Source organism: Carassius carassius, chromosome 26, assembly GCF_963082965.1.
Source record: "Carassius carassius chromosome 26, fCarCar2.1, whole genome shotgun sequence".
Classification (NCBI taxonomy): domain Eukaryota; kingdom Metazoa; phylum Chordata; class Actinopteri; order Cypriniformes; family Cyprinidae; genus Carassius; species Carassius carassius.
Genome location: NC_081780.1, coordinates 26,942,665 through 26,966,133, shown reverse-complemented (window position 1 = coordinate 26,966,133; position 23,469 = coordinate 26,942,665). Strand labels below are relative to the sequence as shown.

At 38.9% G+C, this 23,469-nt stretch overlaps 1 protein-coding gene across 1 annotated transcript; it reads left to right on the top strand.

Moving 5' to 3' along the window:
• Positions 1-1,130: 1,130 nt before the first annotated feature.
• Positions 1,131-3,386, top strand: LOC132106128 (gastrula zinc finger protein XlCGF8.2DB-like). The gene has a single exon (XM_059511772.1). The coding sequence runs from the start codon at positions 1,160-1,162 to the stop codon at positions 1,994-1,996; it is 837 nt and encodes a 278-aa protein (XP_059367755.1). The 5' UTR covers positions 1,131-1,159; the 3' UTR covers positions 1,997-3,386.
• The last annotated feature ends 20,083 nt before the right edge of the window (positions 3,387-23,469 follow it).

Sequence of the window (23,469 nt, the reverse complement as noted above, 5' to 3'; positions counted from 1 at the left end):
CATCCACAGCTGTAAATCCTGGTTTAGTTAGAAAGGTAAGGGTCCACTGAACAAAATCTCATGGAGCATGTTTAGTCCAACAAAGCAATAACATTGTAGTATGGATCATAATTCCTTTGTTTACATTTCAGTTCTTCAGGGACAGTATTGTTTGTGTCGCGCTCAGAAACTGCGTCTTGGTAATAAAAAAAATGGCATGGTTTTATAGCATAGTGTCACAAACAGAATAAGATGATCCATCCCAAAAAAGTGAAAGAAAGGAAGAAGATTATTTATTTGAATTCTGGCGCTCTCTTGTGATGGCTCGTGATGCACTCTATGATGCAGCTATCATCTGATGGAGGTGGAACTTAGCGATCGTCTTTTTCTTTATTTGTTTTATTTTTCAACAGATTTCATATATGTGTGTTTTATGTTAAATGTGACTGTATCTGCATGATTACCATTTGTTTGAGCGCAAATTGATAGCCGTGATTACACCGTAATAGCGAGCTGATTTGCACCCAAACAGATGGTGATCATGCAGATACAGGGACGAGAGAGCACCATAATTCAAATAAATAATCTTCCGCTTTTCTTTCACTTTTTTTGTGCATCATCTCATTCTGTTTGTGACACTGTACACTACAAAACAATGCCGTTGTTTTGCTACCAAGATGCAGTTTTACCATCTAGTTAAAGTTATACCATAACTCGCAAGAAGATCAGGTATTGGAGCTCAATCCATTTTTGTCCAAATACTGTGAAAATGCAGCCACCATCTCAGAAGACTTTAGAAGTGCTTCCAATAATCACCCGTAGCTTGGCCAGATACAACCTTGCGTAGCATATAAAAAGTCTCTAGTTACATTCTACACAAGATTTGTAACCAAAATCAATGTCTTGCATTCTTTATTTAGGAGTTAGGGAGGAAAAACAAGTGAGTGGACATGTTGAGATCAGATGACCCATTATATAAACATACGCAACTAAGATTACACAAACAAACTTGGCTCTTTTTTTAATCAACACTTCAAATAATGGGAAGAATTGTTAAAGTAACACCTCCTTTTGTAGCTTAGTGTCTATAAGATCTATATGTTGTTGGTTTTGATGTTTGTTCTTTGTGCCATTTCAAAAACAATTTAATCTGGATTTGTCTTTTTTTGCATTAGACCTGATGACACTGAAAGCGGAAAGTCAAGAACTCGGTGAAAAGGAAGATAATATTCAGCATGAGAAATATAATTTCATGACTGGAGAAAAATCATTTAGTTGCTCACATACTGAAAAGACACAAAATAGAGCTCAAAACACAGCGAATAGAAGTTATTTCTCCTTCCAACAGTGCGGGAAAAGTTTCACCAGAAAACAAAATCTTGAAGTCAACATGGAAGTTCACACTGGAGAAAAGCCTTTCACCTGCCAACAGTGTGGAAAGAGTTTCATTAATAAACCAAACCTTAAAAGACACATGATAATTCATACTGGAGAGAAACCTAATACATGTTCTCAATGTGGAAAAAGTTTTACATATAAACAACACCTCACTGACCACATGAGGATTCATACTGGAGAGAGACCTTTCACCTGCCAACAGTGTGGAAAAAGTTTCAATAGAAAAGGAACCCTTAACAACCACATGAAACTTCACACTGGAAAGAAACCTAATACATGTTCTCAATGTGGAAAAGGTTTTGCATTTAAACAAAACCTCATTGACCACATGAGGATTCACTCTGGAGAGAAACCTTTTACCTGCAAACTGTGTGGAAAGAGCTTCATTCGAAAACCAATCCTTAAATACCACATGATAAGTCACAGTGGAGAGAAACCTTACACATGTTCCCAATGTGGAAAAAGTTTTACATGTAAACAACATCTCACTGACCACAAGAGGATTCATACTGGAGAGAGACCTTTCACCTGCAAACAATGTGGAAAAAGTTTCAACAGAAAAGGATCCCTTAACAACCACATGAGAGTTCACACTGGAGAGAAACCTATCACGTTCTAAACGTGGAACCACAATCCGTTAATTTTCTTGAGTAAGATGTATGATCACAATCAACGTATGATGTGATGGGCACTAATTGTGCAACCATATAACTTAGAGATCCGTTAGAAGAAAGGATCTGAGAATGTAGTGGCTGATGTGTCGCGATTTTGTGTGTCGCGGGTTTAGGTCTATATATTTTCAGAATCAGTTTATCCCAGACGAGCCCCCAATTTATGTTACAACCCTGTTTAGGGACCAACATAAGAAAGTCATTCTGCAAGGCAACAAACACCACATTGGCCGGGGCAAAAAGTCAAAGTTTTATTATACAGGTGAATTAATATAAAAAATAAGAAAACAACAAAAAGTGTATTTAAACAAATAAATGCTAAATAAGGACTGGTGAGCTAACTAATTTAAACTACCACTAACTCAAGCATCAAAAAAACTACCTATCTCTCGAGGAAGAAATAAAACACAGCAAAAGTCTTCCGGGTCAGCTCACTTGCCCATGCTTTCTATGTACTCTGTGGTAACTAAACAGGCAATCACTCGCCATCCTTAAACAAAAGAGAATAAGGAGAAATAAGACTAAAAGCAAACACAAAACAGAGATCCCGGACGAGCCCCCATTTATGTTACGAACCCCGTTTTTAAAGTGCTCGTTATAAGGGGTAAGCAACATAAAGACACGCAATGTCAAGATAGCAATTTGAAATTGTTTATTATTGGATCAAAACTCACGTATCAGCAGGCAACTGATCAAGGACAGAGATAGACAGACATAGATTAACGCAACATAGAACCAAACAACATTCAAACACAGCTGAGCAGCAGCTGGCAGAAACATCATGATGCTCACAGGACTCCTCGTCAATCATCTCAAGTCCTTCTCCCCCAGTGTACGTCAAGCTCTTCACAGAGCTAAAACACAGGATCACAACGATCACGCTGCTGTGGAAAACCAATGCATCCATCAAGTTACGCGCTCTTCTCTCTTTACTCTGATGTTATATAGGCTATCCAGCCTAGATACTAAACTGGCTGCAGGTGCGCAGGGCGGAGCCTATTAAGAAAGAGAGAACTGGATCAATGAAAGAGATACAAATAAACAACTAAATAACTCTGGCTGTAACAATATATTTGTTATGTATGATGCTATTATTCACTGAGGTTTGGTTCATTTTTGTGAGATGACAAAAGCACATATTGTATGGTTTTTTTTGTTGTTTGTTTTTTAAATGTATTTTATTTTACAAACGCAAAATTGCACTCAAATAAAAGTAGATCCTTTACTGTATTGAATTATGTATTAGTCTTATCTGTATGAGCAAAAATGATGGTGTATTTTAAAGTGTTTCCAACGTAATAAAAAAAAAAGAAGCACGTGATCCTGCTGGCACCTCCATGCATTAAGTGCACTTTATCTTAAATATGAGTGCTGCAAGTTTTAAAGTCAGGTGTTGCACTGCTGGCATCCACGTCCTCTCCGAGATACATAAACTGTAAATACACCTAAATGCTTTTTCAGATGCAGATTCCAGAAATGTTTTGTATGTTGGTATTAAAAACACTAAGTACAGATGTAGTGCTTCTTATTCCATTCAAAAGTACAAAATGGATAAAAAAATTTTTTTAAGACATTTTTTATATATTTATTAGCCTCTTTCCATTTTTTATATTTTATATATTTATTTGCCTCTTTCCATTAACTTTCACTACTTAAGTATGTTTAAGATATATACTTTTTGTACTTAACTAAAATAAATATCACATACTTTAAGACCTTTACTGAGATAATATTCTACAAACCGGATTCCAAAAAAGTTGAGACACTGTAAAATTTGTGCATAAAACAGAATGCAATGATGTGGAACTTTCAAATTTCATTATTTTATTCAGAAATACAACATAGATGACATATCAAATGTTTAAACTGAGAAAATGTATAATTTAGGGGAATTATAAGTTGATTATAAATTTCGTGGCATCAACACATCTCCAAAAAGTTCAGACAATGCCATGTTTACCACTGTGTGGCATCCCCTCTTCTTTTTATAACAGTCAAGTTGTGAGGAGACAAGTTGCTTAAGTTTAGGAATAGGAATGTTGTCCCATTCTTGGTGTCAACACAGCATTAGAAAATAATGCATTACTAGCCTCAGTGAAACAGACTATAATTGTGTGTAGACAAGACTCTTATTGACTATTTAATGCCAATTACGTTACTTAACCCTCTGAGGTCTAGGGGGTTTTGGGGGCCTGGAGAAGTTTTGACATGCCTTGAATTTTGTACTGTATTCTAGAGGTCTTGTTTGTGCCCGAACCCGAGACCCTTAATGTTCTACACCGAACCGACCCGTCTATTATTTAAAAAGCTGGACCCGGACCTGTGTAGATCCGAGAAATGCCTACCCAGACCCGACTCGGATCCGTCTATTATTTGAAAGCTGGACCTGAACCCACCAGGAAGACACAGAACCGACTGGACCGGATTGTCACATATTCCACCTTAAATTGCTATTACAAGTCAATAAACCTGTTGCGAAAAATACAGCTTTTTGTCTTACCTAATTTAAGGAGCCGTAGTTTCTCTTCCTTGTACCTGACTGTCTGTGATGCATTACAATCATCCGACAAGAAAGTTATCCATGTTATTCCTCTCGTTATTCCAAGTCCGGGCTTAATCCACTCATTATTTCAGCTTCAAAAGTCCGCTCGATGTCACGGTGACGAATGACAAATGCTACTGTGCACATTCTGACTTGAGTTAACTCGCATAATAATGTCGACTGTTTGCCCTTTTTAACTATAATAACGATCGCTCGTGCAAAGCAATGGCCCCTGACCTTATTTATTTGCTATCATCTCTGTGCTCTCTGCTCTGCATCGAGTCTGAATCTGACCACTAAAACTTTAAGAATAAACGGTTCATTTATATTGTTATAAAAATGGGAGAAAATGTAAAGCGTGGTTTGTCCCTCACTGGTTGCCATAGAAACATGACACGGGCTCGAGACTGCACATGTGTGCTGGCCGGATCAACCTGAAATATGTTTTTTAACGTAATCTGAGCGTCATCGAAAAACATTCATGTGACAGTTCACCTCAGATCTTGTTGCTGATTTGAAATATATTAAATATAAGTGTTAAGTCTGCAAGCATTATTACCGTGCGTGCCCTTGCATTAACTCTGAGTCTGCGCGCTCTGATTCTAACGGCAGAGAGAGAGAGAGATCGCTTTTTTTTTTCTTTTTTTTGGCTCACACTTTTCTTTTCCTAATTTTACAAGTTGCAAGTTACAAGAAACACAAGCAGTGTCTGATCACGGCCAGGTGTTCTCCGAGTCCAATGACTCCGATCGCATGGGTATTACCCACAATGTTAAACAGACCCGGGACCCGAAGTAATAGATTCGGAACCGACCTGGACCCGGCTGATCATTTAAAATATAGACCCGAACCCGTACAGGTCCCGGGGTGGGGTGGACGGGTCTCGGATGCACTGTGAATACCTCTACTGTATTCACTACTAACTGGGCTACAATAATATGTAAATAGCAAGTATGTACATGATTTTGTTTTTTTGAGAAAACAATGTTTATGCGTGGTTAGTGAAAAACTAAAATTTTGAAGTCACCGAAATAAGGTCATAAAACACATAAAGAACATTGGTTCACAAGACAAAGTCAAACCTGGAGCTTGTAGCCTAGATTTTGTGCTTCAAAAGGATGTGAAAATCATCTTGTTTACTCACAAAAAACATATTGATTTAAAATTTCTAAGACATTTTTTGTTTGTAAAATTCCTATGCGAGTAGGCGTCAACTATCATTAATATCATGTGATTTACACCTGAGAAGACAAAGGCCTGCAAAATGAGCTGCATAATAAGTCTTTCAGTCAGGCATGTGACTGAGAGGTTAGAGTTACAAGAAAGAATGTGAGGACAAAATAAATGTATATATTTTTATGTTTGTAGTTTATTTTGAATATATTTAATTATCCCAAAAAATAATTCGAGATTCACTTGCGAGTGCAGTTAAACAGTTTATTAGGAATAAATCAAAGCTGAATTTTACATTGCATTACTCCAGTCACACAATCCTTCAGAAATCCTTCTAATATTCAGATTTTCTACAAAAAAAAAAATGGTATAGGTGAATTTATTAGTGATAAACAATCTGGATTTCTTCCAAATTGACTAATGCATAATAATATTCGGCTTGTGTTAGATTTGTAAGATTATTCACATTTGATGGTATAATACTGTTTCTGGATTCTTTAAAAACCTTTTACAAAGATGCACTGTTTGAAAATGATAACAAGGATAATAATGATAGATTAAAATAAAATAATACAAATATGCCACAGTTAAACAATGGTAATGTAAATTAAAAATAAATAAACAAATAGATTTTTAAAAAATCATAATAAAATAAATAAATAGAGAGAGAAAAACAGCTGGACACCACTATCAAAACACAAGCCCTGTATATTTACACAAGTAAATACCTGGAGCAACACCTGGAGCACTTGTGCCAAAGCATCAAAGACCATGAGTTTGGCATATAGAGAGGTGTGCATATATACATAAAAAAAAGAAAAAAAAATATATATATAGTACCATTGTAAATCCCACTACTCCCCAGAAAGAACATTTATGGCAGATGAAATAGGATAATAAGGGTTGCCAGATATATGAACATTTGTGGGAACATCTAATTTAATATTTAATCTTTTCCAAATGTAGGTATAACATCAGATCCTGAAGCCAATGCGATGCTTTAGGTGGGTTTGCAGATGTAGTAATGTAGTAACACACGTCTGCGAGCCAATAAGGATGCAAAAGCAATAATGTTTAGTTGTCTTCGAGTCAAATTCGATTCATCAGTTGGAGCACCAAATATAGCAAATTCAGCACATGGCTTCAGTTGTACATTACATATTTGAGAGAGTGTATCAAATATGGTTGACCAGTAAACAGTAAGTGTAGGGCACGTCCAAAACATGTGAGTCACATCAGCTTCTTCAGTGTGACATCTTATACAAGTCTTATCAAAAGTAGGATTAAAAGAAGCAATCCTTGCCCTGCTTAGGTGCACACGGTGCAAAACCTTAAACTGTGTAAGACTCAATCGGGCACAAGAGGTACTACCATTCACTCTATGAAGGGCATTGCTCCAGAACTCCTCTGAGAATACTGTTCCAAGCTCTTTCTCCCATCCACTTTTAACTTTGTCTGTTCCTACACTTTTTAAAGACATAACAATTGTATATATTCTTGAAATAAAACCATGTAGATGTAGGGGAGCTTCAAACAGAGAGTCTGCAGGAGACTTAGATGGAATATGTGGAAATGATGGGCTTTGGGCTTTCACAAAATGACGTATCTGAAAATAACGAAAAATGTCAGCTTGCTTAAGATTGAATTTGGAATGCAAATTATTAAACTAGCAAAAAGACCATCGATATAAAGATCACCAAATTGAACGATGCCTTTATCTTGCCATTGTTTGATGCATGATCTGCATATTGGGCTCTGAAGCAAAAGTGCTTGTCTCAACTGCAAATGCTGGCGTAGCTGAGTCCAAATTTTAAGAGTAGAATGAACATCTGGATTTGATGTATATTGTGCTATTTTAATAGGTAGGCTGGATGTTAATAAAGCTTGTAGGGAGGTTTCTGTGCAGGAATTAGATTCTGTTTCACACCAATTAGTGGTACCTGATGGGCGCATCGAGTAGACTATCTTTTGAACTTGAGCTACCCAATAATAATATAAGAAATTAGGGAGAGCTAAGCCCCCATCACTCCTATGCTTCTGAAGAAACTCTTTTTGAATCCTAGGTGTTTTTCCATCCAATATAAAGCTAGAAATAGGTTTGTCTAATCTTTTGAAAAAAAAACTTTGGATAGGAAGATGGGTAGACATTGAAATAAATATAAGAATCTCGGGAGAACTGTCATTTAAGTACAGTTCACCCTACCAGCCAGATGAAGAATCCTCCATTTTTGAAGATCAGATTTAAGTTTAATCAAAAGAGGAATAAAGTTATTTTCAAATACTCCTCTAAAGTCATGTGCAATACTGATGCCTAGACACTTAAACCCAGATCTTGCCAAGCGAAAGGGGAACGCAGAGTCAGGCATGCATTCACTTTTAGAGATATTCAATTTATAGCCTGAGAAAGTCCCAAAATTGTATGCACTGTTTTCTTTCAAATCAAAGCTAAATACATATAGAAACCCTGCATCCTTGTTGTGCGGCTGACACAGAAGAGCACACGCAGCATACAGTGATATGGACAGACACAGAGGAGACTGTGGAATTGTTGAATACAGTAGTTCTTTTCGTTCCCTTTGCTTACAAAAAGTATTCTCGTGACTTTATAAAATTACGGTCGAAAAATTGATGGCAGATGGACTTTTCTGACAATGTTTTTGCTACTTTTCTGGACCTTGACCGTGTAGTTTTCATATGAGTTACTTTATCACAGAATATTTGTTCTCGGTAGCACTTGTTAGCAATTGTGTTACTGGCTGGCAGGAAGACCTGCCAAGAGGGCATTGCAATAGTCCAGCCTGGACAGAACAAGAGCTTGAACAAGGAGTTGTGCAGCATGTTCCGAAAGAAAGGGCATGATCTTCTTGATGTTGAATAAAGCAAATCCTCAGGATCTGACAGTTTTAGCAATGTGTTCTGAGAAAGTCAGCTGATCATCAATCATAACTCCAAGGCTTCTGGCTGTTTTTGAAGGAGTTATGGTTGATGTGCCTAACTTGATGGTGAAATTTTGATGAAAATCGAGCATCGCGTTAGTTCAGTCAGGCCACGTTAGTCACGCTTGCATCAGCCGACAGTCAGCTGTTCCTGACGTGTACCAATCCAGTCTTGACACCTATCACCTGCAGTCTATTTAAATTCCCATTCTTCAGTGTCTCTTCCATCGCATCGCTGCTTGCAATTAACTAATCGCATCGCTGCTTGCAAATCAAACTGTTGCAGTTTGTTTCAGAACATCTGAAATCCGCATCTAAGATAAGTGAATGCTCTTTTAATCCACATCGCTGTGCATGTTGCCTGGTGGTTAACATAATTTTGCATCGGTTGCAGGAATGAATTAGGGCTGAAACGATTCCTCGAGTAACTCGATTACAAAAAATGATCGAGGCAAATTCCTCTGCTTCGAAGCCTCTTTTAATTTATTTTAAATCTCACGTCAGGTTCTTTCGCAATGTTTTTTAATGTGTTTTAATGTGACACAACCCGTTTACGTCACCCACAAAGCGGAAGGAGACACAAGCCCTGAGTCTGAAATCACATACTGCAAGGAGTCAGCAGTGTTTTGATTTGAGGGCGCGGGCAAACGTAAAGAGAATGTTGTGGTGTTGTGTCCATTGCAAGATACAGCTGACATACCACAACTAGGGCCCTATGATTTCCGCGATGCAGAAAATGCGGAGGGAATCGCGGAATCCAGTCATTAAAACGGAATTTACAGTTTAATGCGGAATGGCACGGAATTTGACAAAATTTGAATGAATTAATAAAAAATAGGTCATTGCACTTACATCAAATCACGATATAGACTAATATCTGTAAATATTACGCCGGAACAGTCTATTTAAATATGAATCCTGCATGTTCTACATGTCTCTGTTAATGAATGGAGCAGAAGTGTGTCTTCCTTTATCACAAACACTGAAGCGCGCGTGACGCTCGCGGTGATTTCAGCGTCTGCTGTCTCACTAAATGAGGATGTGAACACATTAACAACATCTCCAGAACTGCAACCCATCAAAATAAAAATCCTGTTTCAAACATTGTTTTTTTATTATGTTTTTAAAGGTTTAATCACACAAAATTTCTTCCATGTTTTTTTTAAAGAGTAACTAAACCCTAAACCAACTTTTTTTAGTTAATGATCTATAAGAATGGGGCTTTATTAGTGCTGTTCATTGATTCGAGTAACTTTTTTGACATTTGAGTATAAAGTGTTTAAATTCTACAATATATGGTGTAAAAACGTGTGAGTGCTGCCCTCATCAGGTTGAACGGTGGCTACTGCAGTTGATTTTTCCTATTGGATGTTGCGGTGGCAAGTGACGTAAGCGGTGGCAGGTGACGTATGCAGTTTCCAGCTCACCACGCCCCTTGGTACGAGCTACCACGCCCTTGGCAGTATAAAACCATCAAAATCACTGTAGTGAGTCAGGAGCTGGAATTGCGAGTATTGGTAACGACCAGGATAGACTAATATAGCATCTATTTAGCATAGCAATTATATAGTTATTTAGATCTTCAAGTTAGCGTGGATTTATCTGTATTTAGTACAGTGGTCAGGATGGTACGGAGGTGTGTTGCTGGTTGTGACAGAACTGCTGGACTGCATAGTTTACCAGCAGACTTTAAAATTAAGCGCCAGTGGTTGCATGCATTTGGCCTGGAAGACTGCAAGTTCCCGCCTAGAGCTCTAGTGTGCAAACTGCATTTTACACGGGATTGCTTCTCCAACGCAATGGAGGTGGAGATGGGCTTCTCCACACAGCTCGCGCTGAAAAGCGACGCGGTGCAGGAGTTAAGACCGCAGTTTGAGCCAGCGGCTTGAATTGATATGAACAGACACCTCGACACCCTCCACTTCAGGTAAAAGTGGGGGAGAAAAGTCCTCTACTTCAAATGATCGCTCTGTTGCAAAGCTACTTGCGTCATTACAGTCACTCTCCATTTTAGCGTCTCTGACAGCAGCTGTCAATCAATCCGTCACTGTGAGTCTCAGGATCACGCCGCACTCGCTCAGCCCCACCCTCGGTTCGTCCCCTCTATCTCCGCTGTGATCTGCCCACTTTTCAGCATTTTTTAAATATTGTCAGTGGGTGGAGTCAGGCTCTGAGCAGGGGTTTAGTTACACTTTAATAGTAAATCCCCTTTGTTTACCAAAAAGTTAAGTTTGCTTAATTTTCAATAATTAAAAGATAAATTAAATTAATGTTTTATGTGTTTAATGTTTAATGTGCATCTCAGAAAATGCTTTATTTAAAACCCCAACCGATTGGCACTTAAATGCACTTAATTCATCTGTCAACTTTATTGTCATTGTTCACAGTACAAGTACAGACAGAGAAACAATGGGTAATAATTAAATGTTTATTTTTTTATGTGTGCATTGCATTCTATGCATTTAAAAAATAAAAATATTTTTTTCTGAAAAAGGAAACTTAGTTGTTGGTTTTAAGAGACCCAGGAGTCTTATTTTCTCTTGCATAATTAATATTGCACTTTAATTAAACAAAAACCCATTTAATCCGATTACTCGATTAATCGATGGAATTTTTGGTAGAATACTCGATTACTAAAATATTCGATAGCTACAGCCCTAGAATGAATATTAAGCATATTAGCAGCAGCATTTATACATCTATGTTCATACACCTGGAGCAATATGCAGCTTGAGCATGCAATCGCTCTAAGGACACGCAGATAAGGCCATGAGAACAGGGTCAAATGAGACCAGCATTCTCGTGTAAGCGTTTCAACAGGGGTTCGCTGTATTTAGCGGCGAAATCTCAATGTCACTGGTGTTTATTTCTAAGGTTGATGTCACATTAGCTGTGTGAGTGTTCAGATGCACGCAGCTTCAAAAGCACGCATTTATCGCTCTACGGCTTCTATACATAGGCTTGTAAGTACGTAGCCACGTTTTACATGTATTTTACTTTTTCATTCAGATTTAAAGATTTTGTTGGACTGTTTACATGAGATGTTATCTAATCCGATAAGGTGTTTACATGTGCTCGTGCTTTCAATTTTGGGACATACAAAGTGGCCTACGATGACATGCAAATTACCAGAGAAGAAGAGGAGAAGAATAAACGCCAACGGTTGCATTAATATTTTTAATAACTGCTGGCACTTGCTTGGAATTAACAGACTAATATTTTAACCTCTAGTGTTCATTCGTGCGCTCAGTCATGTGGCCCGAACACGATCACATACACACTAATCATACCACGTGGTGTGGTCGGGGCCATTAAGTATACCCACTTGTTTTGTTGCTTCACAAAGTCTGTAATTTACTATCATGATTCGTTTCCCCTTAATAGTGTACCAAACAGTTGTGAAACTAGTGATTCTTTGTTGTAATCGGTGCAGTATCAGTTCTGTAATTTCACATTTCCCAACCCATCATCTACTGAGTGCGTGTGACCGATACAGCGAGAGAATTCCGCTCAAATGCCATCGGGAGCACCGGGACATTTCTGGACCGGTTGAGTTGAGAGCTGATCGCCGAAGCAGGGGAAACCTCCCCCACATTAGGCACTGTTTCTAAATTACACCAAACTGCCAAAAAAGTGTGAAGTGGCGCTACACACTGCATCCGCCAGCTGCACACAAGAGCAGAGTCTCCCCCACAGCGCTGCGTTTGAGCAACAACGTAAAGTGATAATCCGCTTCATCCATTCAGATGTGACACAGAGTTATTGATATTGTCGTGTCGTGTGACGCATGAGAACATTAAGGTTCTGTAGTGATGCTGGCTAAAAAACATCCACAATGTTAACTGTATGAAGAGGAAAACTGGAAAACGCCAACATAGGCATGTCAATTCAGCAAGGGGAACTAGCCGCAGCCTAAGACCTTCTGTAATGCAGCTCTGAAATGAAATGTATTCTGATATTAAAAAAAAAAAAAATAATAGCAATATTAAAAATAATAATAATAATAATAATAATAATAATAATTCTGTACTTACATGGAAAAATACACGATTTCTCACCAGGTTTTGTTAAACAATGAATCATGAGGGGCGGCTTATGAACACAGATAGTGCTTGCAACGAGCTATCGCACAACATTTAAAAAAGGGTTTATGAATCTGTATAATTCATACAATGACAGGCAAAATTTGGTCAAGTGATTAGCTAAGTTACTAGCATGTTGTTAACATGATTAGTAAGTGACTGGCATGTTGCTAGCATGACTATCATGGCTGTAGCATGTTGCTTGTTTGACTAACAAGCAGTGTTGGGAGTTATACTTAAACACCGTTACTAATGGAATTTAATTTTCAGTAACGGAGTAATCTAATTAATTACTTTTCCCATCGTTGCAATGCCATTATCTTTACTGAGAATGTAAAGTGTTGCGTTACTACAATTTGGTTGAATAAAGCGCGAGAGGTCATGCTTTAGCTAGTGGCTACACATCAGCTGCCTGACACCGTTGCAAATCCGATGATGATTGGCTGGGTGGGCGGTGCCCTGCTCACACTATCTCACTGCACGCTCTGACAACCACTAAACACAAGACGGCGTCAGCGGTAATGGCGTTCTCTTACTGTAAGTACCGGAAATTAAAGGCGAGAATGTTTCTGTAACATCCACGCTATGCCCAGGAAAGAAGACTTTATCCACGTCTGCCTCAAGCAAGTCGAATCTTATGAACCATCTCACATCCACACATGCTAACATGTTACTATACTGAATATTTAATGCTGTGTTCAAACTAGACGCGACTTGCGCGAATAAATCACGCTATTCGTGCGTAGTTGGACGCTTGAACATTTTGAGTTATCGCATCATGAAATGTAGTTTTAAAAGTATTTCATACGAAAATGTAGTTGTTTTAAACTCAAATATGTGGTTTATTTAAAAAAGTGTTTCGCCGATTTTCAGAGGTTGTCTATTTGCGTCTTTGCATTGACTTAACATTGAAATCACTTGCGCCAGACGCTCTATTTGTGTCTGGTGTGAACGCACCATAAGAGTTGGATAGTGTTCTGGGGTGCGTTCTCCGATAACGTTGTCTCTTAGCGCGCTACGAAGACTCAAAAGGTACACCTTAACTACATGTATACCTTTCCTACGTGTGTTCTCCGAACTATACCTTAGGATGTTGCTTAAGGTAAACCTTCTTAAGTTCGACCTTAGCAGGTGCTGTCCATGGTGGAGGTGCTGAATAGGTTGAAATCGATGCCTCGATGATCGATTGTGCGCTCTTTCCTTCACAGCGGTATAGGTAAAGTATTGAGAAAACAATGTTCTTTATAAAGAAGCGTATTATTTAGAAATAGTACAAAGTGCATTTATCGGGGCTCATTGAAATATACATGCAGAAATAAATATGAGTATGTGTTTATAATTTAGCAAGTGTGCAATCCCAAACCCTCATGGCCATAAGTGTGTTAATGTTCTCCACAACGTATGCTGATTATCCACCAGCCGTATCACATTATTGGCGTAAATCGCTCATTTGTGTAATTGGATGATTTCCTCAATAAAAGCGCAAACATGAGAGACATACCGACATTCACTATGTCGGGAAAAAAAGTCCGCAAAAAGAGATCGGCCAGCTTCACTGCTGCCGAAATGTCTATACTGCTGGATGAGGTGGAACACCACAAAGGTGTATTATTCGCTAGTTTCCGCACAACGGTCTCCAACAAAAAAAAAAAAGAACTCTGGGAAAGCATAGCCATGAAATTGGCAGCGTCTGGTTCCTGCCCATTGAGACAGTGGGACGTGATCCGTAAAAAATGGCACGATTTTGCCAGCGCTGCCAAAGCGAGAGGCGCAGCAGTCCGGAGAGACCGGGAAAGAACTGGTGGGGGACCCAGCTCTGTGCCTGCACTCAGTCGCGATGAGGAAAGGGCCCTGGCAATCCTCGGAGAAGCGGCCTCACAGGGTATCTCAGGGGGGATTGATCTGAGAGCAGGTGTGGATACATTGCCGCAGAGCACTTCATCTTTACCTCCTCGACCCAACACACCCTCTTCCCCTGCCAGCAGTGACAGCGCTTCTTCAGCACCGGCGTCACCACACCTGTCCGCACCTTCACTACCATTGACTGAGGTAGCCCAGCACCAGCAATCCGGCTCCAGAAGGCGTCCTTTAATCCGATGCGACTGCAGTGATGAGCTGGTGAAGCTAGAAAAAGAGAAGCTACAACTTCTGTGGGGAATCGAGCAAGGGCTACAAGAGGCAAACGACATCGCCCGAGCCACGCTGGAGGTGGAAAAGGCAAAGGTTCATATTATGGAAAAGCAGTATGCTTTGTCCGAGGCACAGTTTCAAAGGCCATCAATTTCCGTTCCAATAATACTCCCAGATCAAGGTAAGGTTTTATGATGTTTATGAGTGTCGTGTTGTTTTTAATCTAACTATTCTTTTACGTTACAGGTGAACCATCGCCGACCCAGTAACAGGCTTATTCACATTTTTCTGTTTTCTGTGGTGTGCCTTTTCAAATTTACTTTCAAAAGTATTTTCAAATAAAACACGATTAAAAGCAAAACTGTTGTCATCAATGTTGGGTTTGCAGATCATCTTTAAAGGAAATATCCTTTTCCATCTCATGAAAGTGTGTGTAAGAAGTTTACATTACTTTTAATTGGGGTGTTTTTAGGCATGCAAAAAGCACCTTATGAGTGACACTTTTCCCCGGGGTGTTTTTAGGCATGCAAAAAGCACCTTATGAGTGACACTTTTCCCCAAGTATATAATATACCCGTATCCACATCATCAATTTTCACTACGAGGTTAATGCTGTGTATTTTATTTATTTTTTATATATATGCATGCAAAGCCAATTGTAAGTACAAATAGCACACATGCTACAGTATATAGTAGGTACACAGCGCAAGGAGATCGGGTAGCCTAGGTATTGTGACACCACCTTTTGAAGTACTAAAGTAAAAAAATAAGGTGATTGGGGTTTCAGCATTTAAGTGAAATGGCATGGGAATAGGTGACAAATGAACTGTGTGCACAACTTCAATTTATTAGAGAAACACAAATAAATGAGGAACCTGAGTGGTCGATTTAAACAAAGAAATTGCTTGAAAAAATATTAACCAAAAATAGAGTGAATCATTTGGTGCCTCGTTTGCACACCAGCAGCGTGTAGGGCATCTCTTAATTCAGGTGGGTTGTGGAAACCTGCTTCCTCTTCCTCCTCTTCTTCCACCTCTTCTGGCAAAGCTGCACCTCCAGTAACTGCAATGTTGTGTAGCATGGCTGTAGCTACTACTACTGCACAACATCTTTGTGGCTTCAGACGCAACCCTCCAGCAGATTTATGAAGGCAACGGAAACGCATCTTCCAGCACCCAATCGAGCGCTCCACCAAGTTGCGGGTACGAGCATGTGCAGCGTTGTAACTGTGCTCAGACTGCGTGGTGGGGTTGGTGACTGGATTAAGAAGGTATGTTCTTAGGGGGTAGCCGCTGTCTCCTAAAAAAATGCTCTGCCCAAAAACTCTTCTTTCTGCGTCTTGACCCACCGCTGAATTGGCCCACACAAAGCTGTCGTGTGTGCTACCAGGCCACTTTGCCACTACGTCTGTAATCACTCCCCTGTGATCAACTACCACTTGGACATTGATAGCCGCGAAGCCCTTGCGACAAATGAAGGCCTGGTCGAGTGCTGATGGGTTGGAGATGTGAATAAGTGTCCCGTCCACAAGGCCAATTACTCGCGGGATACCCGCAATGGCATGGAAGCCTTGATGTGTCTCCATCACTTCGTGCATTGTGAAAGGCATACGTATGTAATCAGTGGCGTGGCGAAGCAGTACGTTTGTGACTGAGTGAACGCACAGCCACACTGATGTCTTACTCAGCCCATATCCATCCCCAACAACCTCCAGAAAACTCCCCACGGCATAAAAACGAAGAGCCGCCAGCAGCTGAATTTTGGGGCTGAGGGGGTAGCTCCGTCGAGTTTGTCTTGACAAATCTGGGCCAACAAGATGCAAGAGCTGCAGAATTTGCTCCCGTGGCAGGCGAAATTTTTTTACAATGGTCTCTTCTGACATGGTAGTCAGTGGACTAAAGTGTTCTCTTATAAAGTAATTGACATACACTAACTGCCTCCGCGGACGGCGCCGTCTTTGATTTAAAACAAGTACTCGCTGTCTCGCTGCCATAGCTATGAAGTTTGTGTAAACTCATCTTTCTTTATAGACTCCTAAGCCTTTTCTGTCAAATGGTTCGCCAGCTGATGTGCCTTAGGATAGTAATTAAAAAAGCTAACAACCATTAGTGTATGGAAACTTTATTAATGAAAACACTTCCATACACTGGGTGTAGGCTATAACAACTTAAGTATTGTATGTGTAAAAATTTAAAGTAAAAATGTAATTTTAATACTAAATCAGATTTTATATTAAATGTTCATATAAAATTTTCTGTGTAATTAAACTGCGATGTAAAAAAGCTTTTTGCGTAGTGGTGGCCACTAGCGGTATGAACCGTCAGCAGCTATAAGGTATAGCTAAGAGCGCTCCAGACCAACCTTACGAACGTATGACTTACAGAAGGTATACTTAACTAAGAAGGTTTCGGAAAACCACGTATTAACGATAAGGTACTTCTTAAGGTACAACTTAAGAACGACGTAGCATTAAGGTATTTTCGGAGAACGCACCCCTGTTTATTGTAGTCGTAGTAACTTTAGCCTTAATATACAGTTACGGAGATTTGCACTAATGGCCAGGTTTCCCTTTGTTTAATTTTACCCCGGAAGTTTAAATTTGTTTGTCTTAACTTTGTATTTGAACTTTATTTTCAATATTTATTTTGTATATGTTTTTATTTCTATGCATATCATATGGCAGGCTGCAATCTTTTGAGTTCAAATAAATAAAACATTTTCTAAAATACTTATAGTGTTTTTATTCTTCAATCAGTTAATATAAACATCTTATATATTAAAGATGTTATAGGACATAATAGCGTTATAGAACATAAAAAATAATGTCACAGTTACTTTGCTGAGTAACTAATTACTTTTACAATGTGGTTACTAACTCAATTACATTTTGGGAGAAGTAATTTGTAACTGTAACTAATTACTTTTTTCAAGTAAGATGACCAACACTGCTAACAAGTGAATAGCAAGTTGCTAGCATGGTTAGCAAAGTTACTAGCATGTTGTTAGCATGATTAGCAAGTGACTAGCATGTTGCAAGTATGACTAGCATGTCTCTAACATTTTGCGAACATGATAAGCAAGTGTGATGGTAGTCTAAAATCAGTTGATTCAGTAAAAAAACGGCTAAAACCAGCTAAGACCAGCGTGACAGTGGTTTTTGAAAATTGAAGCTAGCATGTAACTATCATGCTCCCAGCATGACTAGCAAGTGACTAGCATGTCATTAGCAAGTGACTAGCATGTGTCTAGTATGTTGTAAGCATGACTAGCAAGTGACTAGCAAGTAACATACTTTTCTGAGTAGGTACTACATTTAAATGAGAACGTACTTCACGCCCGTTAAAAATATCCGTTTTATATAGTATGAATATGGGTAGTATGAAAGGAGTCCGGACGTACTACATGCGCCATATTGGAAATGTCACATGACATACACTGCCAACAGAGCATGTCACATGACATACGCTATCATAACAGCGAAAATTTGAAGAGCCCATTCCACTGACTGCACCAACTGCGAGCGATGTTTTTAGTTCTGCTTTCTGCCTTCAACTGCGTTTTTATGTCATTCAATCTCACAATCCAGAGGAGGCGTTAGTCAGCTACTCGCAGATCACGCCTTCGTCGAGAGCTTTTACGGAATTTCCCAAATAACGTAAGTATCATAATTTATTTAGCAAATAAATTTTACCTCAGAAAAACACACAAACCTGTGAACGATGACAGATGTTGATTTTTGGCAAGGAAAAAGTAATTTTTTTGCTTGTGCTATTACCATCGACGAATAAACAAGAATGAATCAATAGAGATAACGTTATGTAACTTATGTGTGTATCTCTATTGACTCTATTTATCTATATATAACGTACAGCTTGTGAAATTACCATCAATGAATGAATCAATAAAGATACATTTTTATTTAATTTTAATGGCAATAGCTCTTTTTCATTACCATTAGTGAAATAACTGAACATAAATATACAAGCTTGATCAATTTAATTATAATGTTTTGTCAAAACTTGATTTTAATTTTTTACATTTAAAGAATTTCTCTTATAATTCTAGGAGAAGATTTCAATTGACACTTAGAGGCTTTTACATCTGATGTCTTCATTATATTTATAATATATAAAATATATACACACATACATATATTCAAATACATCATACATAAGAAATGGACCGTATACATATAAATACAGACATACTATATTTATAAATAAGCCAACAGAAGAAACAAGTATCTTGTTAATTAAAGTTGTATTCTAAAATAAAACCATATTCATGTTTACAGATTGTGAGCCCTACAATCTAGTGCCACCTGAATGCTGCTGTGCCAATTCTTCGGCTGTATTTTGAAGATGGAGCTGACCTCCGCCCCAAACTCCGACTTTCACGGCAGTCCATCCAGTCCTTGATTGCTGCAGTGAAACCTGAATGCGACCATGGCTGGGAAAAGGACGTTGAGGTGCTGGTGTTCCTTTACTGGCTGGCCCATGCAGCATCATACTGGGTAGTGTCATTCGCCTTTAACATTCGAAGTCTACTGTGCACGACATTGTGCACAGAATGAGCAAGGCAGTCATCGGGATTTTGAGGCAGCTCATCGCTTTCCCCAGTGCGGATGATCTGGAGGCGGTGGGAGCAGGTTTTGCCCAGCTGGCAGGGTCTCCAGCTTTCAGAGCAGTAGCTGGTGCTATAGATGGCTGTCACATCCGCATCAAACCACCAGCAAGTGACATGCAGTGCTACTTTAATCGAAAGCTCTTTAGTTCTGTACAGCTGCAGGCCATCACTGACCACCAGGGGAAGTTCCTAGACATTTTTGTGGGGTATCCTGGGTCTATGCACGATGCCAGGGTGCTGAAGAACAGCCCGGTGTACACTGGCCGCCTGTTTCCCCCTGCAGGAAAATGCATCCTTGGAGATGGTGGGTGTCCTTGCCTGAGTGCACTGATCTGCCTCATGACGCCATACAGAGAGCCTGTACAGAATGCTGTATATAGTTGATCCAGAAGTTGCGGAGGATGAAGATGGCCCACCTGAACCCCGCAACACAGAAGCCAGCGCAGGAGAGCACGTGCGGGACAATTTAGCTCCAGCTGTGTCTGCACCTGGCAACGGTGTATCTGCTCTTCATGAGCACGATTACCTGTAGGACACTTAACACCGGTTAAAATCAGTTCTTGTTCTTAGATTGACAGTGTTCCAGCTTGTCTATGTTAGTTATTATGTAAATAGTTAGGTGTGTGTGTGTGTGGCCAGTAGTAGTTAGTTAGAGAGGTGCATGGCTATCTGTGTGCATCCCTCTGTCTTACAGCTCACTGCCGCTGGACAAAACCTCTCCATCACCGCGACTCCTGTCGGCCTCCTCGCGGCTGCACATGGTAACTGGGGATATTGCAGACCGGAATCGACAGGGGATCTCTGAGCTACAGTGGTCCCTAGAGGTGACACCCACTGACCACTGGCACACTGCCTTAGGCTGTGTGTGAATTTGTATAACAAATCTTTAACATTCTAAATACATATCACATACTTGAGCGTAATTACAAATTATTTACTTCAAATCCAAAATTTCCCAAGGTGTAAAGTCCTCATCTTGTACACATGCTTTGAAAGGAACATACATTGAATTATTTTAAAGCAATGCTCTAAAAAATGACATTGCTAGTATCAAAGTCCCTTTAGATCTTTAAGAAACCTGTGAAAATTACCTTACTGAAGCTGCTGAAGTTCATTTTCTTTCCTCATCATGACACTATAATAAAAATATTTTTAATACTTTTCCTTTGGCGGTGCTTTAAGCTCTATTATACTACTTTATGCCAAAATTGTGCGATTTAGTTTTAAGCTTTGTATTCTGTATCCTTTTAAAAGTTAAATACTCAAAAATAAAACCAATCCATTTTACTGGTGTCTGGAGTGTGTGGGCATTTCTCTACAGTGCGGCACTTGTTTCAAAAACATCTGGAATCTGCTACAAAATACACATACAAAACACTTAACCAATATTAATTACTTAATGCCACATATTAAGCACTTTACAACTGACAATCTAGCTACTGCAAATCCCTGGGAATTAAGTGTTTTGTAATAAAACTTGCAAAACCAGCATGACACAGTGAACTTACTAACAAATAAATGAAACAGAGTGTGTATCATTTGATTCCTTTATTTTTTTGCAGCTGAAGAAATCTTTCCTCTCTCTCTTTTGTCTCCCTTTCTCTCTCTCACACACTCTTCTTTGTTCTCTTGCTCTCGTCGCTCTCTTTCTGCTTTTCCTCCATCTCTCTCCATCGCCTCTCCTCCCTTTCAATGGCATCTGGGGTGGTGTGATGGAGGACTATTTCCAGGATGCTGCTGTAGCCCCCCCCCCCCCCCATCCTCAGTGCTCACCCCAGTCTGTGGACATTACAGATCCTACAAATATTTGAAAACAGAACATCAAGACAGTCAATTACATTGTAAAACATATGATTTGTTAAATGATCGCATTACAGGGCCAAACATGAGCATGATTCAATCATGACAGAATTCTCATTTTAGGGTGAACTACAATAATAATAATAAAAAATCTTACTTTATATTTTTGTTTAAGGTTCTCCCATTTTTTTTTATCTGAAGAGCAGACATTTTGCCCTCCAGCCTTTGCTCTGTGATAAAAACTCTGCAATAAATGCACAGAAATCAAGCATAACAGGAATGCAGTAAGAGCTTGAGTAGAAGTTTTAACTTCTACAACTAACTTACCATTGAATCTACACTAGAATAAATTAACATATTAAATTTGTCTTGTATAACGTTAACGTTACTTACTCAAAACCTTTAATTGCAGCATTTCTCTTTCTGTGAAGAGGGCTTCATTAGCAAATCTCCACTGTATAGCACGGGTGTGTTCATCAGTCCCTGCAAAATCAACACAGACGTGATGAACCATGGTAAATCTATTAATGTTACATGGAAAAGCTGAGGTAACTTGTTAACAGTTGTTAACAGCAGCTTGCTATGTAACCAACAAATATTGCATAATATCAACAGGAGAAATAAAAACGTTTTAGTTTACTGTAGTTTTGTAACCTTCTCATTAAACTGCTAAACAACGAACGTCTTTGTTTAAAGAAAACAGTGTTAACTAGATGATTTACATTAGCTCGGACTATTCCATAATAATAATGATAAAACTATATTTTTTCTGAATTGGCTGGAAAAGGACACCCTCAATTTACATTTTTTAAACTTTTAACAAGCCAATCGTTTACTTATATGATGTTAAACAAATACAGTTTAACCACAAAAAAACTAAAATTGTTTTATAGAGAACTTGCACTTGAATAGAGCCGCGTCTGCGCTTTCCGCCATTTTCAAATATTATGACGACAACTCCTCCCCCGTGGCATCATGGGATAGTAAAGTGTCCATCGTATGCGCACTTCGGAATCTCGCCGGAAGTAGTAGGTCATCCGGGTACTTTTCGCCTACTGTTTTTCGAATTCTATGATTTCGGACATAATACTCTGCTCGCATACTGTTTTTTGCATACTATATAGTAGGGAAGTATTTTGCACGCAGCCTAGCATGTCTCTAGCATGTTGCTAGCATGACTAGCAAGTGACTAGCATGTTGCTAGCATGATGAGCAAAGTTACTAGCATGTTGTTAGCATGATTAGCAAGTGGCTAGCACATTGCTAGTATGACTAGCATGTCTAGCATTTTGCCAACATGACTAGCAAGTGTGATGGTAGTCTAAAACCAGCTAAAACCAGATGATTCAGTAAAAAACCAGCTAAAGTGTTTAGCAAGTTACTAGGATGTTGTTTGCACGTTTAATGCAAATCCAGCTAAAACCATTTGATTCAGTAAAAAACCAGCTAAGACCAGCGTGACAGTGGCCAAAACCACTTAAAAACCATGTTAAAAGCATGTTTCTAGCCTGATTAGCAAGTTACTAGCATTTTGTTAACATGTTTCTATGCTAATCCAGCTAAAACCAGTTGAGTCAGTAAAAAATAGCAAAACCAGCTAAGACCAGCATGACAGTTGCCAAAACAACTTAAAAACCACCAGCTTGGGAGACCAGCCAAAGCAACCGATCAGCTTATGCTTTTGGTTTAGCTGCTCAGTAGGGAGTTTTAAGCTTTGCTATAGTAGTAGACAGCTAAAATACATTACAAGTCTTATTGTCTAAAATTTTCACCCCCTAAATGTAAGTCTATGGGATTTTAGGTGGTTTTGATAGTCTGGTTTACGAAAACGGTAGTTTGAAGGTCTGACCCGAGTTTGGTGGTTCTAGCTTGAAAGCTCTAGGAGATACATTTTAAAATGTATTCTCAGAAGAAGAAGTTTAAATAGGATTTCAGTAAGTTGTCTTTTTCAAGCCAATTTCAAAAGCCGGCCTGGCTGTATACTTTTGGAATAGTTTATTTATTTATATAGGTAAACACCTCGATTCTTCTCAGTGAAAATATATAATTTTTTTACTATAATGATAAAACTAGTACATCAGTGAATTAAAGTTTTTTATTCATAAACAAAATTCAGTAAATCGCAGCCGTCT

What these genes read in the sequence shown, in the direction of transcription:
- LOC132106128 (XM_059511772.1), top strand. Translation starts at nt 1,160, where the DNA reads ATGACACTGAAAGCGGAAAGTCAAGAACTCGGTGAAAAGGAAGATAAT.